At 40.0% G+C, this 18,658-nt stretch overlaps 1 protein-coding gene across 1 annotated transcript in view; it reads left to right on the forward strand.

Moving 5' to 3' along the window:
* Window positions 1-18,658, forward strand: part of CAMTA1 (calmodulin binding transcription activator 1) — a 1,430,009-nt gene that overhangs the window by 368,465 nt on the left and 1,042,886 nt on the right. The window contains exon 3 of the mRNA XM_066607351.1: window positions 3,649-3,716. Coding sequence (XP_066463448.1) covers window positions 3,649-3,716 — 68 coding nt within the window. The remainder of the gene's footprint in view (window positions 1-3,648; window positions 3,717-18,658) is intronic.

The raw sequence follows: 18,658 nt of genomic DNA on the forward strand, positions 1-18,658 counted from the left end.
TACTCGCAGAAGGAGAAAAATGCAGAATTCTGAAGCCTGAATGGCTATGTGCTCTGCCCACACACCACCCAACATGTTTCCTAGTGCCATTGCTAAAAGTGGGGGCACCCAATAAGGGCCGTAGCATCAGTGCACACTAGTAGGTACAGGGTGGTTATGTAATCTAGTACAGTGAGATGGGCCTGACGCCCTCTATATGCACTACCACAGCTAACTTTGCCATATATAAGACCAATTTGTGGTATCCCATTGCCCAAATCATCAGTGTTGGATAGTACATGATTTCAGTATCTAGGGTGGAAAGTCCCTTTAGTGCATTTAAAATGTTATTCCAGCTAGATGTACAAATCTCTTACTAAATCATTTTGTATAATTTTGCTATTTACATGGAATGCAAATGCACATTTGCTGAATCAATTAAGAAAAACAAATCTAGGCTTTGTCTCAGGTAGCATTTGTATGATATTGCGTAGTCCAAAAAGCTATTAGCCCTAACTTTATCAGAGCTTAGGAACCAATTCAGGTTTTAATGATCATGGACCTGCCAAACTTAATTTGGAACTGACTATTAGCCAGATTATCAATGAACTAAAATCACTGTTTTCATTCTAATGCAGTCCGCTACATATAAGTATGATAATGTAATTGCAATGGAACAACTGCAAATGATATTGCCCCATTTCTATTTTATTACAATATGTGATCTTGGTTTAGATATCCATTGCTATGAATTTTCATATAAATAGATATGATATAGATAATAAATAGATATACTTCAATGGCACCTTGTTTTTGGAACATGTCAAAATACAAATGTAGATGAAATTCTAATTATAGGGGTTCCTGCAAATCCCTCCAGATCCTAGCTTTCTTTTATTGCTAACCATTAACTATTTCCCAGGAGACACCAGGAGTCTTTATAACAATATCCAACCAGGTTCTAAATACATTTTGCATTTTGGCTGTTCAGTCCCCTTTAATTTGAACGACAGGCTCTGCCAATTTACTGTTAGCGAATCAGAGACGCACCCAATCCGGATCTGAAATTAATGGGCTGAATCTTGCCTGAAAGCAGAAGATATGACTTATGTGGATGTCACCCACTGGCTTTTTATGGAAATTATTAATAAATCAGTAATTCCATCTGCAAAGATGTTGTTGTGTTTATAAATATTTAATTTACCTTCAGGTGTCCGTGCCTTTTTTTTCTTTCTCAAAGCTTGATGACTTTGCTACACTCTCAGCAGAACAGGAACGTGCGTGAAGTTATTGGTGTAATTTCACATGACTTGTTTCGTGGTGGGAGAATCCGGTTTCATCTGTTCAGTCTTATTTGTGTAACTGTCTAGAACAAATCTTTGTAGTGTTTTATCCTGGATAATAGCATTTCACTCAGGCAAGTAGGGGGAAAAAAGTAGTTAAAGGGGCCTATCTATCATTTCAAATACCTTACTAGGGAATTCTAAATTAATAGGGAGACTCATTCCGACTACTCATCTATTGACCAGAGTTTCCCTCATTCTAGAGGATTCACATTATCTGTGCATTACATGGATAGCCTATTGATTTTCTTTTTTTTTTTTTTACTGTGTAATACTTCATTTTACCTGTGATGGCACTGCAGGGAAATGTATCACTTGCTGCTGGTTTCTCCTGTTGGTTATGGGTATCGGCATGGGGCACCCTTTGATTAGCTTATTATTAGTGGACCTTTTAAACATGAAGGTATTGCCTAAAGTAGGAATTTTTCCAAAGAGTATAGCATCCCTTACTCTCCACATCGCCATACCCTGCACATCTCCAGCCCTTTTACCTTCTGTATCACCCTATTATTTGTAGTATGTAAGCTCGTTTGAGCCCCTCACCCCTACTGCTTACTTCAATTGATTATTACATATAACCGTGCTTTTGTTTCTGTTTCCCCTATCTTGTAAGCGCTGCGGAATATGTTGGCGCTATATAAATAAAGATTATTTTATTCTTATATTCAATAAAGCAAGTTTTATTTGATGTCTATTCACTTTTCAACATACTTGGTATAAGAGTCAAAGAGTCTCGCCATACCACTGGTAAAGTTCTCTGCAATTGGTTTAGATTCGTTTGGTATTCTCCCCATCCTGCTACCTGTGCTGTGGGTATTGTTGGTCCCCATCATGATCAACCTCACTAGAATGGTGGTAAGAGTTGGTGTCTGCCAAGAGATCTCATATAGTGAGAAAGGTTGTGCCATGACTAGATTTCCTGCCAAAGGCTTTACTAAAAGGGATGAGTCTTAATGTGGCTGATTAAGGATGGGATAAAGAAAAAGTTTGGACATCCCTTACTACACAACAGGTCACCCTAATGATAAGCTAAGGGTCAGGGTCCTACTGATGGACACTACAGCTACACTGCAGGGAAAATGAAACATTACTTGACACATGATGAAATGAGTGACCTGCGCTATGCATAGACATGCTTGGTCCTCTAGTGTGAGGTAGGCCCTTTACAGCAACTGATTGATCTGGCTAATTGAGAAAGTCGTTACTTACTGACTGAGGAGTGCATATAGATGCATCCTCCTCTCACCATGCAGGTAGCTGGCTCACTGATGGATATGCAGGGCAACCCGCCGAATTATCATGGCGTCATTAATAGGTTGCTGGTCTGCATGGTGAACTACATATATCAGAATGGTCTGGCACCTTGTATCCACTATGTGTGGGAGTATACGCCAAGCAACCACCCCCCTCATTATCAGAAGGCAGTGTGAGTGGGTGTCTCATCGGTGCCCTCACAGGTGTTATTGGCTCCTCCATTTGGTAGTCAGCGACCTGCATGGTGAGAGGAGGATGCATCTATATGCACTCCTCAGTCAGTAAGTAACGGCCATTTTTCTGTGATTGTTTTTAATTCTTGATTTCCCCTTCTGTGATGCATTTATAATTGAGAAAGTCTCAAGCTATTACATCCAAATGTTTAACTGGGTTTATCGATAGCATTTGCCCTAAACCGACAACATGTTTAATGATACAATGTATTTAGAATTGAGACCACAGAACATGGTGGTAACAAGAATGCTAGTGGTGGTAAAGGAATTTAGTACTCCAACTTTGACGATCTAGAGAAGAAAGTATAATCAGGAAGCTATTAAGATGGCCAGATAATCAATTTGTTCTCAATTAAACTTCGACAAAGGGGTCAATTCTAACAAATTCAGTTCCAGCTTGCTATTTCCTGCTATTTTTATATTCCTAACCCAATATATTTTTCAAATGATCAACAACTGTTTTTCATTTTTCAGCATTTTCTTTCTTTGGCTGTGTGTTTAAGCAGTTTGCTGGATCATTGGGTATGCACTTGAATGCCACGGCACACATAAGAAAAACATTAATGCTCACTAGATTGTCAAAATATATATCACTGACAAACACATAGAAATATCTGCCAAATAAGAGGCAGAAGGTCTTACTCAGCATAATCCAACTCAATGAGCCGAAACAAAACGAAGCCAGGCCTTGAACTTGTGTGCCTCATGTGTTCTTTTTTACTTGTTATGAGGGTAGACTGAAATTACTGTCTGATTTTTTTTTTTTTTCCTATTTTTTTTTCTAACAAACCAAAAATTCTATCTATGTGTAATTGTAATTGAATTTTTATTTATTTTAGGAAATTGCAGCTTATTTAATAACATTTGAAAAGCATGAAGAATGGCTGACAACCTCCCCTAAAACAAGGTAGGAACAATATTTCCAAATCTAACTTATGTAGCCATTAATATTTGTTTTATGGACTGTGCTTTGTCAACCAGTGAAAACACCTGATTGTCTGTGACAAAAAAACTATACGATGATGATGATTAGTAGTATATTCAATGAAGTTCTGTTTAAAATTGGAATGCCAAAATAAAAAAAAAGGTTAATCATGATTTCTTTTAACATCCCTATACATTGTTTTACCAGAGTTGTAAAATATTACTCTTCTGGTAATTCTTGCGTTACTGTGCATCATTTACATTACTGTTTTTAAAAATTCTTCCTTCTTGTACAGTAATGGCTGCCTTTCACCAATTGTAGTATTCACTGCTACCATTGACACAGCACAGCTTAACTAACTTTTGAAACACTTGTTTTACTAAAACACTAAAAGTAGTACACTAATGGTGCCATACACATGAAGTAAATATTCGCTGAATCCACCAATTTGGGCAGGATTAGTAACCATAGAATGTATTGGGGAATTATTATACTCACCCAAGATGGCATAAGTTGGTGGAAAGAAAGATCAGGCAGCATGCTGGATTTCAACATGCCCAATCATTTGATAAGTAACGGCAAGTGGTGTCTGGGCACAGCTTATTACTCCATTCTCCCTGCTGAAAAAAACAGGCAAGAATGGTGAAGCATGTATGTGTGTAGCAAAATTGGGAGGGACAGTGGTTAGCCAAATGAGTATTGCTTCTGATGGGAATGCTTCTGTAATGTGGCATCAACAATTTAATATAACACTCCTGCCAAAAATGATACTGTCTTATGCCTAATGTAGGGCCTTATGAGGTGGTGTGCAATAGAGGGTTCTCCGTTTTAGTATTTTTAGTGTCTCTGTCATTCTCCACCTACTCGGCTCCTATACAAAACATAACAAAGCGTATATGCTTTGTTTGGAGTATCCATTTAACTGAATGAAGTCAATCAACTATCAGATTTCAACATTACAGCAAAAAAGAGTATGAGGATGAATTCTAAAGTTTACAAAAGAGCACACTAAGCCATTTTTACAGTTTTTAGTAGAATAATTAATTTCAAAATAATGCAAGATCAAGGCAATTGAAAAAAAAGTGGGGTAGTCGAAGACTATATGAATCTTGATCTGATCTTTCTGCTTCACCAAAAAAACTCTTAATTTTCTAAATTTACATGCCTTTTGACTAATTTGAATATGTTGAATCGTAATAAATCCATACACGTGTAAAAAAAAATTATCATGCAAATAGTATAATTATGCAGTACTGCATTCTAATTATTATTTACAATATCTCATTCCGATGCGCCTAAATCTCTTTGTTTTACTCTGCAATCAGGAAATAACCTTACAAAAGACAAAAACATGAAATGTATAAACATAATCTTCAATTAAATAGGACTTGTCAGCTTTCCCGCCATGTCTGTTTTAGTGAATACTTGCATTCCACATGAAATCAGAGTTCTGGAGCATCTTTTCTTATAACGCTGTATAAATGTATGTTGTCTGCTGTCCTTGTCAAAAGGGTGTGTCTACACATAGTCTGAGATGGTCAGAACTGATTGAACAGTATTAGAATGTACAGGGGCACACCTCCGACTGGTAACACCCAGTTGTCAATTTATTTACAAATTTCTAGTAGGAATGAGACCTTAGTCACACGGGCTTTTTTTCGCGCGATTTGCGGATCGCATGACGGATGCGCATCCGCAAATCGCGTGACCGATGCCCGAAAATCGCCCGAAAATCTGCTCCTAGCCGCGTTTCATTAGAAACGGGCTGGAGCTGTTCAGCGCATTGCATTCAATGGAGCCGGCAATACAGCCGACTCCATTGAAGCAATGCGCTGCGGGCGAGTGTGGGATGAATTGTCGGGAAGGGCTTAAATATATAAGCCCTTCCCTGCAATTCATCCAGAAAAGTGTTAAAATAAAAAATATATACATACTCACCTGCTTATATATTTAAGCCCTTCCCGACAATTCATCCCGCGCACGCCGGCAGCCCATTGCTTTCAATGGAGTTGTCTGTATTGCCGGCTCCATTGAATTCAATGGGCAAACATCGTTCTTCTCTGTCACAGCTGTTACAGCTGTGGCAGAGAAGAATGATTTGTCTTCTATATGTTCTCAATGGGGTCGGCGCTGCTGCCGCCGGCCCCATTGAGCGCATATAGTGAAGAGAACAGGAATCGCAGATCGCAGATAGGTGCGATCTGCGATTTCTGTTCTATAATTTATCGGACGAGCGCATAAAAAGCGCTCATGTGTCCGATACCATTGCAAAGCAATGGTTTTAAAAATCGCCGGACGCATGCGCATGCGCAAATCGCGCAAAAAAACGCCTGTCTGACTAAGGCCTAACAGAGGAATGACGCAATGCAGAGAGTTAATATAAAATGCTCCAGAATTGTTATATTATGGGGAATGCAAGTATTTACTACAGCAGATCAGTCGGGAGAGGTGACCAGTGTTCTTTGAAGGAGTTGTCTAAGAAAACAAAAAATAATCCTCTTTTTTCAAACAGCACCTATCAATGAACCCTATCGGATACTGTAGTAATTGCTATTGAAATTAATAGTAATGCATTGCAATACCAAACAGAGTCCAAGTGTGGTGCTGTTTCAATAAAAAACAAATCTCCAACATGTCTTCTTGAGAGAGCCCCTTGGCTAATGACAGCAGTCCTGACAATCAGTTGATCAATGTAGGTTAGGATAATTTGATACTCTGTTGAGAAACATCTATACTACATAAGTCTATGGGTGGCCATCCAGAAGTTGTAATATGAAATTCACCCTGCAAGGGGTTTGCTAGCCTGCCCCATTGCAATATTGTATTTAATTTGTTTAATTGAATATTAGACTCCTTAATTAAATTCAAGGAGCGATAAGGATGGACACATTTGTATATAATATGTGAAGAGTCTTTGTCTATCAGACTAGGAGCTGCTCTCACTTATGAAACCAGTTGCAAGTGCAGAATATGACTTTGGTTAAAGATAGGATTTACACCCATTCAGTTGAGCAAACTGCTTTAGTGAATGTACAATAAAGAATAATATAGCAATAATATTCACCAGTACTATTTGGATACAATACCAACCATTTACTAACAATTGATTAATGCTTTAACTCGATCTGTACCCTACGAATAGGGTGTCCTTAATACTGTGCACACAATATAGAATTATTACAGTCAATATATGGTTTATATGGCCAGGAGTAAATGGCTACACAGATGCTGTTTTGAAAATACGAGTCTCCGCTGAAGTACAATAACTGTCTTTCAGGAATTTCAATTAACCAAATTACTAAATCCGCTAACTAAAACGTGCAGTCACTGTCTCTGAACAAATTATTCGCACAGTACCTTTAGGGAGGCTGTATAGCAATTAAGTCAAAATAATCCATTTTACTAGTGATGGGTCATAGTACTCTCAATTACACACCACTGAAACTTTAATATTCAGATACTGGCTGTTGGGTCTATCTGCTCTTGCTGGTGGTCTCTCACCCATTGACAGCTCGGCACTTGTGGTTGGTAACTGTTACCAATGTTTCCTTGGACGATCAGCAGACCTCCATCTGGCACTTATATTACAACAGCTTGGGAGCACCACTGCAGGAATCCGAGTTGCATTCTCTATCTCTCTTTTGCACAGAAAAACACAGTTCTCCAGTAGAACTGGGACAAGTCAGTCCTCACAAGGCTCTCTGCAAAAACCCCTGAGGCAGACTTCAGCATAGGGAATAGAACCTGCCTTTGATAACAAGCCCTTCAGCCCATTAACAGGCAGCTAAGGCCCTGTTAATCCACAAGAGCAAAGTTAGTTAAACATATAGTCTTGTGACCTCTCTGAAGGTTCTAGTAGGAACATATATAAAGTACAGTAATAATATAATATACATTGATTTATGTGCATGTTATTTAACATCTTACACTTAACCATGTCCTGCACATTTACATAGAGTGAGAACCTAAAGGGGTTGTCTCGCGGCAGCAAGTGGGGTTAAGCACTTCTGTATGGCCATATTAATGCACTTTGTAATATACATCGTGCATTAAATATGAGCCATACAGAAGTTATTCACTTACATTCCCTGCGCTGGCGTCCTCGTCTCCATGGCTCCGTCTAACTTCAGCGTCTAATCGCCCGATTAGACGCGCTTGCGCAGAAGGGTCTTCTGCCTTCGGCTTGGTCTGGCACGAGCGGCGTTCTGGCTCCGCCCCCTTCTACGCGTCATCGCGTAGCTCCGCCCCGTCACGTGTGCCGATTCCAGCCAATCAGGAGGCTGGAATCGGCACACGTGATGGGGCGGAGCTACGCGATGACGCGTAGAAGGGGGCGGAGCCAGAACAACGCCACTGCTGCCGGACAGACCCGAAGGCAGAAGACCCTTCTGCGCAAGCGCGTCTAATCGGGCGATTAGACGCTGAAGTTAGACGGAGCCACGGAGACTGGGACGCCAGCGCAAGGAAGGTAAGTGAATAACTTCTGTATGGCTCATATTTAATGCACGATGTATATTACAAAGTGCATTAATATGGCCATACAGAAGTGCTTAACCCCACTTGCTGCCGCGAGACAACCCCTTTAAGCAGAAAGGCAATCAATATGTTATTGGTACAAGTTCATTGTTTATAGAGTCCAGATATGCAGTTGTACCGGGGACTACAAGTGAATAGGGCTAAGCTGCAGTACCAGGCACAACAGTATAAACACATGGTCAATAAGCATTGAAGGTATCATGGCACTCAGCCTATTCATTCTGCTGAGGTATAGATATTGTGTGCGTACGTATATGTGTAATATATATATAATCAATTAAAAGTAAAATACAGAAGGAAACCTAAAGGAAATATTTTCCCTGTGTAGGATCAGCATAGATTTACAGTATTCTATCTCTTAATCAATTTTATGGCATATTTATACACAGAAAAGAATACAACGACAACCTTGTTTATTTCTCTAATTACACTGAGTTGTATTTGACTTGTGGGATTGATGTAGGAAGCATTGATTATTTTCAGAATTATCTACTATTATTATCTATATTATTTATTGTAGCCTATTTGTTTTGTTGAAGCTTACTTTTCTTGTTTGACTTTCTTTTTTACATTTTTTTTAATTCCTACACCAAGCTGTTGAATAAATACAAGAGTACCATTGTTTGAATCCATTGCACTGCATATTTTTATTATTGCCTGTTACTTTGAGTTTACATCTTTCACCACATTTATTTACCTTTTTTTTTTTTTTTTTTAAATAAGTCTTTTGAGCACATACAAATATGTATCGTACAATACAGGCTGTTTCATTAAATACAAGGTTTTATTTTTATAACCCATTGCATAATATAATAATAATTATTATTGCATACTATTTTTTTTAACCCTGAGTTTATAATTTTCACCTTAATTTATTTTATTTCTTATTTTATTTTTAAATTAAATGGGACCTACCACCTTGGAAGAGCACCATAAACTAAGTTATGTGGCTGTTCGGAGAGGTGACAGGGGGATGTATTTTTTCCTGCAGTGTCCATCTGTGAAGTCTGTGTGTGGTCTGACCCTTTTCAGAACACTCCTATAGACTTCTAAAAAATCTATAAAATACTAGCCCGGGTACCCGATACAGAACGCGTGCAATACAAAACGTAACATTTTAAGTAAGAAAAGATGATAGCAGAACGTACGCATAAATATGTCAAATGACACCTATGCTGATTAATGCTATGTTAATCAGCAATAAGACAATATCTTCCCTAGTGGCTGGGATGTTCTTGCAGTGTCAGTCAGCTTGCTGCTCCCCCATAAAGTAGATCTGCAGAAACTCGTAGACCAAAATCCGCTGTCGTTCAATTCCTTTGTCACGCCAAGTGAAGTCATTTGAAAACATGAGTTGTACTTTCTCGTATTTTCCAGGAAATGTTTAGATCCGGAAGGTGACCCAGACATAAGAGTTTCTACTGGTTTAAGAGGAGTCCTAAGCGTTGATAGTAAAACCTTTACGCCACAGCAACATATTCCCTGGGTCTCCTGTGGTCACTTTAGAGCATTGCAATATGAACATTCGGACAATAGAAAGCTGGGGATGACATTCGTAGTTCTTGTTTGCATTGTATCTAAAAGCTCCCCCCCTCCAAGAATTTCCAAGCTGTTTTTCTCTAAATTGAGTGTCTCTCTTGGTGTGAAGAATTTCGGGCATGCTTCGCATCGTCAGTTTCGACAATTCGAGGGGCCGCTTGTCGGTTGTGTTGATTCTTCAGTTGGTCATTAGTTTTCTCCAGTGTCTCAGCTAGTCAAGCAGTGGCTTGTCGGGTGTGTTGATTCTCGAGTCGGGTGCTAGTTTGCTTCGGCAATGCAGCTACTCAAGTGGTGGCTTGTCGAGTGAGTTGATTCTCAAGTCTGGCATTAGTTTACTCCAGCGCTGCAGCTGCTTGGACGGCTGCTACTTTAAGTGCGGCTGTTGTCCTTCTGCCCAAACAGGTCCTTCGCTTGCTTGGCATCTTAGATCTAAAACACAAAGTCTGTTTGTTTGTGTCATACAAATCCCCAGTTCTGGTGTGATTTGAGTAAAATGTGGCATTTTTTGGTGCCAATAGCAACCAATCATAGCTCAGCTTTCACTTGTTGTTCTGCTGAGGTAAAATGAAAGCTGCACTGTGATTGGTTGCCATGGGCAACAGCTTTTAATCCTCTTAGTGCTGAGATAAAAATGAAACCTGTGCTGTGATTGGTTGCTATGGGCAACAGTTTTCAATCCTCAGTGCTGAGATAAAATGAAAGCTGCTCTGTGATTGCTTGCTATGGGCACCAAAAACAGTTTTTGGTTTTTGATTGTTGATTTACTGTTGGACAGTTTTGATTAATGAGGCCGGTGTTCATAAATTTGCTCCATGTATTTCTGTCTGGGGACATGTCATTTTTGCAAACTGTTATCCCCACGGACATTCAAGGCGGAATTAGGAAAGACAAAATGAACAAATGATTGGTGGCTCCAGCAGGGTTAGGCTGGGGCTAAAAAGCAGTCCTGAAACACAAATTGTCAGCGCTCAGTCTGACTCTTCTAGTGGGAATTACTTGTTGGAAATAACCAGGAAGACTAAATCGAGTCCGTAGAATCCATTGGTGAAAGCAAATTTGGGGGTTGCTGCATTAAAATTCAAGCAAAGGCAAAAAAATGCAAATAAGGTTGCCAAGACAACAACATTTCTGAATTTTTCTTTTCCCTCTCCGGGTCGAGATTATACTATGTACAAAATTTCATGTCAATCGGTCGTACAGTTTATGCGTGATGCTCAAACAAACAGACATTGACCAATATATAGAAGATACCTCCCCTGGCTCCCCATCACATGCCAGAACTGCGCCATAACCTAGTATATAGTGTTGTTCCAAGGTAACAGGTTTCCTTTAAACCTATTTTATTTTACTATTTCTATTTTAAGAAATCAAGCTTCTTAATAATATACAATATTTTGTTTTTTGGACATACACTGTATTATATATTTTTCTTTTTTTTATTACATTTTTTTTAAAACTAGAATTTGCATTTATCGCCATCATGTTTGCTTTTTCAGGTCTTTTAATTGTTGGTTTTATTTTTGTATTGAACTAAATTGCTTGAATCAATACAATGTTTTATATTTTTAACATCCACTGCATTATTTCTTTTTTATATTATTACATGCTTTGTGTCTACATTAATCTCCCCAAGTTTACTTGTTTTATTCTTTTTATACCCAGTTTCTAAAATAAATATAATGTACCTATTGGATAACTTTTAATAACTTGTCTGGGGAGATTTATGGAATAATGTAAGTATCCAACTGAGTGACAAATGGGAACAGTGGTCGAGTGTTTTGTTTCTGTGTTATCATGGGAGAAGCAGGTCAGTTCTCAGAGCCCTGGATAAATCAGTCAGTTTCACCGAGGACCACAATGTGCTTTCTCATATGGCATTCCTCACAATGCAACCCAGAAACCAAAAATTCTATTCATTCAATTTACAGATAAAAATTGTCTCCGGGATTGCTGCACAACACATTATTTTTTTCTCCCGTGAATTATTGTGGACTACATGTACCCATAATTACTTTAATATGTTATGTATATGGTAAAGTTTGTACAGAGGCAATGAAGAACCGTACATATGGTTCTGTATTATGCAGCTAAAGGCATTCTATGTGCTATGTTATGATGCCAATGAATGGCTCTATAATACTTCTAAAGTTGAATACTTCTGTAATCAGATGGCATCTGGTGGAGCATGAAAATGTTTTTCTCTCTGATTCGATATTGATCTGTAAAGAAAATACATATGAAATCGCACAGTTTGGGCCCATAAATTTCTAGGGGTTACCGTATATGAGGTTAAAAGTTTGCATTCCCATTCCCACTCTTGCATTAGTCAATCCAATAGAAAAGAATGGAGAGAGACACGCACATCAGTAGCCTCCTCTCCAATCATTCCCTATCTGGATAAGATGGCTGGTATCCACCTCTCCAGGCACAATGGTGGGGAAGGTAGGGGGATTTCTTTTTTTGATATGGGCATAATTTCTAAAGGAGCCACCCGCATCTATCAGACTTTTAAATCGGACATTAGTTGATTATTCGGGGGCGTTGGGAGGGGGTGGGGGTTGTCAGAAGCAAAGTCAGGGAATATTTTTAAGGGCTCTTTCACATGAGTGCTATCCACGTGCAGTGTGGCCGCATGCATAGCTCATGACTATACTGCTCTAAAGATCATGTGAATGGGCTGATTCCAGCTACTTTAAAATAGCCTGTTCCCACGATTTGAGGTGCGGGCTAGGAGTGTATGGAAGGCACACAGCAAAGATAGGACAGGTCCTATCTTTGCACGTACCATGGAGCCGACAGTTTGCACTCGCACGTCCTATCTTTGTTAGATGCGCAAATTTAGCGCGTCTAACAATCGTTGATTTGAATGCTTCTATAGGAACCCATTGGCTCCTATAGTAGTTCGCCTCTAATGCGCGTGGACAGCCCTCGTCTGATCGAGCCCTTACTGAAAGAGTAGTGGATGCTTGGAACAAACTTCCAGCAGATTTGACTGAAAAATCAGCAATAAACTAATTCGAGCATGTCTAGGATAAGCATGGATCTTTCCCAAGAGAGAAATAAAAAGAAAATAATGTAAGTACAGACAAATGTGGTATTTTTCTGGTGCCACTTTTCTATGTTTCTGTGTTTGATATGCCATAAATGTCTGTGATGGAGGCACCCCTGTAATGAGTCCTTATGGTGCTACCATTTGCTTTCATATGGCGTGTTCTCCTCAATTCTATTGTAGTCCCAACAGCCAGGGATAAAGAATACATTTCAATAGGTAACTAAATGGAATAAATAAATGAAAGAATGAATAAAATAATTACCTCTCACGTAAAGACTTGTCTCTTCTTTTCATCATATTTAGGTGTTTATGACATTCCTTGCATCCTTGTCTGTGGTGTTTCAGATATAGTACTTTTAGCGGTCAGCGATCCCTCGACTACTTATCCATTTCTATTTGTTTAAATGGCATATATTTATGCCTTGGGACCATCAACGGACATGTTTCTCCATCTAAACAGAACATGTACATGTCCGCTTTAACTGCATTGTAATTTTTATGATCATTGCACACACAGGACATACATCAATGAGGTCTAAAAGGTTCTATGAATCTTCCCATAATATATAGACCCTAGTGGTACGTAATGACTCAAAAGTCAACTCCAAATAAGTTTATCGTCTGCTGGACCTTTGGTATCAATTCTTGTGTCAAAGCCTGGGCACATTGGAGGATCTTCTGTACTCTAGTAGGCCAGTCCAACCTTAAATATAGGAATGTTGTAAGCTATATCTACGCTCATACAAGCAGATACATACACACTATGACATTTTTAGGCAACAGTTGCAGTTTATCTTGCAGATACACATTGATCTATGACTACGATAATATTCAAATCCAGCTTTTCTTCCAAGTGTGATTAGGAATTGGATTTCTCTCGCATCAATTCGAGAATACATTGAGATTATTTTGTTTTGTTGGTTCAAACAGCTCTTTAAGGCTTCAATGCGCGCCCTTCTTTTTCTAAAACATAAGATCACTGAAGATTTTTTCAACTTGAAAAGGTTTATTCTATAGATGTGACATAAAAAAGATCAGCACCTTCAGATCAAGGAATACAGCTCCTATTTGAACTTATAAGAGACTGAACTGAGCTTTTAACATGACAGGATATGGAGGAGAAGAACTTAATTTATTTGTTTCAAGATTTGAAAATCATCGTAACCTTATTCTCCCTAAAGGCTAAATATTAGCATTATTTAAATAAGACTGGTAGTGAATTGTAACTGTGGTTGCATCGATATGTATATTGAATCCCATGGTGATGAATTTTCTCCTTTGTGATCCATCAATGAAAAAGGCGATAAAAATATTTAAATGGGGGTCTGAAATTTGTGACTATCAACATTGTGGTCACTCATATTGGTGTGCATAGAAGATACATAGTCCTTGGTAGGGGCGGGCTGAGCGTTTTCTAGGCCCATGGAATTTCAAGGAGTTTTCTGGGACTACACTAGAGATTTCTGTCTTCAGGATAGGTCAGTAATAGTTGATTGATGGGGGTCTGCTGCTCAGGATCCTTGCTGATCAGCTGACTGAAGTGCCATGGCCTCTTCTCAGGCCTGTGACACCAGGTTTGCTCGTCACATGGCTTGAGAGCAGCTTGATTCCATTCTAGTGAATTGAACTAAGCTGCAATACCCAGCACAGCCACTATATGCTCAATGTACTATATGCGCTGCTGTCACTTCAATCATCTGATCGGTGGGGATGCTGAGCGATGGCCCCCGCAATCAACTATTGATGACCTATCCTGAGGATAGGTCATCAACAGTTTACGTCTGGAAAACCCCTTTAAAGGTCATGAGCTCCGTACTAATTACAAAAGACCTGATACACTTAAGTTAATTTAACAAAATTCAGCTGTATCCTATGGATATAGCCTAAAGGTATATTATTGGTATAGCCCTTTATGTGCTACTGTAACTAAGGAGCTGAGGACTGTGAACTAATTTGTAGAAGTGATTTAGATATAAAGATTGGCACTTTATTACATTTTAAGCTGTGATATGTATCATTTTACCTTTTTAACCTGCCACTGAGTAGAAGATGCATCAAGCACTACACTTTATAGTGAAGAAAATATGTTCAGTGAGAATGCTAGAAGTCCAATTGATGGGATCTATGCCATTATAAAGGCGTAAGGTCAAAATGATAAATTTGATATAGGCCAGAGAGCTCCAAGGTGACTTTAAATGCCCTTATAATAGTAATAGAAATCATTAGGTATTAGAGTAGACCAGTGTGATGAATTTTGAAGAGGTGCATCTTATATTTGTCATTGCATTAAATAGGTCAATGACATCCCGATATACAATTTCATTTTAAATATAATAATCATTTATCGCTAAAGTTTAATGGAGAAGATTTATCAAATCTCTTGTGCCTGGATTTTGCCCTGAAATGTAACTTTTTTCGGGTCTGGTTGCTGTGTGCCTGATTGATGAACCTCGTATGTCTGTTCTTTAAATCTGTCACGTCATTATTATTTCAGTCTACATTTGTGGGTGTGATTAAGGGGGTGCAGTGGGTTAGACTTAATTTAGAACATGGGGCTTTTTTTTTTAAGTCGCATAAAAAGTTGCGCAGCCACTCCAGTGCTGAGGAAGTGTATTTTCAGTGCAAAGTTTCACACCACAGAGGAAGAAGATATGCTGTGTGTGACATTTTGAAGCATTAGGCGCATCTTACACACACGGAATTCAGATAGATAGACGTCGAAAAGTGCTGTGGATTATGTGAATTATTGACCTGGACCTGAGATCGGGGATTTGTTTGCTGATGCACCGGTATTTATTTAAACTACTGTAATAGATTAGATAGCTAGAAATACATTTCAAATCAAATTAAGGCCTCATGTCCACGGGGAAAATCAGATCCGCTGCAGATTCTCAATGGAGAATCTGCAGCGGGTCTCTCCTGCCCCGCGGACATGAGCGCCGAAAATAGCAATTTAAAAGCATTTACCTATCCGTAGCGGGCGGGGACGCTCTGCTCTTCCTCACGGCCGGATCTTCATTTTCGGCCGGCGGATGAATTCCTGACGCCGGCGGCACGTCGCCGGCACGTCGTCGACGTGCCGCGCGCATGCGCCGGGCACATCCGCCGAGCCGAAGCAAGGGAGATGCGGCCGTGAGGAAGAGAAGAGCTTCCCGGTCCGCTGCGGGTGAGTAAATGCTTTAAATTCCTATTTTAGGTCTCCCGCGGATCCGGACGACTTCCATAGGCTTCAATAGAAGCCCGCGGGAGCCGTCCCCGCGGGAGACCCGCATGAAAATGGAGCATGGTCCAGATTTTTTCATGCTCCATTTTTTTTAAAATCACTTTTATTGACGATCCGCGGGTATTTATGTACCCGCGATGTCAATGCATCCCTATGGGGTGCGGATCCGCATGCAGGAAATCCGCTGCGGATCCTAAATCATATTTTCCCCGTGGACATGAGCCCTAAAACTATTGGTCCAGATTTAGGCCTCAGTCACACGGGTGCATCGGCACCCGTACACAGGTGCCGATGTGCCCGTGTGACTGACAGAAGACGGCCGTCTCTCTCCAGCGCTGATCATAGAACACATGACCGGCAATGGAGCCGGTCACATGTTCTTTCTCCCGACGCTGCAGAGAGACGGCCGTTTTCAGGTACGTCCGTCTGCTGGTGTCAGTCACACGGGCGCATCGGCGCCGGTGTACGGGTGCTGATGCGCCCGTGTGACTGAGGCCTCACATGAGAGTATGTGTTTTTGAGCAAATTTGCTCACGTTTTTGGACATGGAAGGTTGAGTTTTTGCATGGGCTACTGCGGTTTTTATTGTACTATTTGTACACAAAAAGCCCAAAGCCACAGTCCCTTGCATCAAAATGGCTAATTAGCCTAATTAGTTTCATATGTTCTATTTCCCTGTGCAAATGTGCAGGAAAATAGAACATGCTGCATATTTTTTTCTGAGAAGGATTTCCGCATGTAAACGATCCCCCTTGAAATCAATGAGATCTTTTCCCTGTATATTGCACATGCAAATTTTTCACATGCAAATACGCCCGTGTGAATCCGGCTTTATAGAATAAGGGCAGCTTCACATGGGCACATATTTTTGCGCGCGTGAGAACCTGCTCTATTTTTCTGCACATTTGCGCACCTAAAGGTCCCCATCCAACTCTATGGGGCATGTGCAAATTTGAGCACAATGCGCAACGGGACGCGTGAAACACTGTGCAATTCCATGAAAAAAAGCACACCTGGAACTCATTAGCCATTTAAATAGGGGCGTGCATCACACGCAAATGAACATGCCCTGCACGTGCAAAAAGTGCAGTACAATACTCTGATACACGCACAAAAAAAGACTTGTTCATAGCGCAAATAAGTACTGAGGCATGCGCAAAAAACGCATACGCCCATGTGAAGCCGCCTTAACTAAAATTAAAACCAGCAATGGAAAATAAGGCATATCTGAGACAATTCTCCGTCACCCTATCTACCTCCTTCAGACTTTCATTGGAAATGCAAATTTCTCATAAGGATGAAAGCTTCCAGGCTGGTCAAGGACTCGCAGCAATTAGTTATGAAGTTTGTTTAGACTTTTAACATGAAAATTAATTGGTGTCGTTTAAATGCTGAGTTCATATCAGAAGGCTTTTTATATTAAAAAATTAATGACATCAATATGCCAGTGAGCCGGAACCTCCTCACTTCTGCTTGTGGCTCAGAGATCGGCTAATTTTGCTTTGGAGAAATTAATAAAAAAGGAATTGTCACATTGAGATTTATAAAGTTTTCTTTTAATAACATGATGCAGTGTGTAAGCAGCAGATCAATTGTACATCATTCATTCTAATCAGCTCATAGAGCAGTGTAGCTGTCTGACACACATCACAGGTTATGTCTTTAATAATATTTTTGCCCCTGATAGTTCCAAACTCCCATATTAATTGTGAAGGAATTAGACTGAGCCGTAACTTCTTTTTAAGTAAGTTGCGGGAGTTATTATGAATAGCAGGTGTGTATGATGCCATGTGGTATTATCATGCTTTGAATGGATTGCTATTCATTTATGTGATGCTTTCTTGCCGACACCTTTGGACTTTATCGCTTTGTTTCATTTTTATACAGTCATTTTTTACTTATTAATTACATAGCCCTAGCATATGGTGAAGATTTGTCATGGGTGCACACAAAAGTCATTGCAAAATTCAGAATGAGCCACATCCTCACTGGGAGCTCTGACAACACGGACTATAATTTCACCATATATCTTAATAGTTGTCAGAGCAATATGTTTCACACATAGAGTTTCATATAGCTAGATGATGCCGTCACCATTGGGTGGAGTATACAGATTTCTACAGCTGGTATTGAACTCATCTGGAGGGGTAAAACTGTGTATGTGGGGAGTTTCTCCAAATGGCAACTGCAGGCGCATGCTATCTGTTTTGGACTGGCTGGGGCAGATGGACGGGGATCCCTACACCAGCCCTCTCCCGTGTCCCTACCTACTTGGCCTCCTGGGCGACAACTGGGAGATGGTCCCTGCGCTGCACTTGTGACAGGGAACCGAAGGAAGGAGGGACAGGGAGACCGGCAGGTGTGCACCGCATAGCTGACTGGAAGCAACAATGAGCAGACAGAGGAGTCATGAAACAAGCAGGGTCAAACCGAAAGACACGTGTGCAGTACAGGAGGGCAAACCACAGCAGAGTCAAATGAAAGGCCGAAGTCGAACACACAGAAGTCAGGTCACTAATTGGGAGTCAAACCAAACACTGGCAACCAAAGTCTGGACCAGCAAGGTATAAATGC

The sequence above is a fragment of the Eleutherodactylus coqui genome, chromosome 6, assembly GCF_035609145.1.
Source record: "Eleutherodactylus coqui strain aEleCoq1 chromosome 6, aEleCoq1.hap1, whole genome shotgun sequence".
Taxonomy (NCBI): domain Eukaryota; kingdom Metazoa; phylum Chordata; class Amphibia; order Anura; family Eleutherodactylidae; genus Eleutherodactylus; species Eleutherodactylus coqui.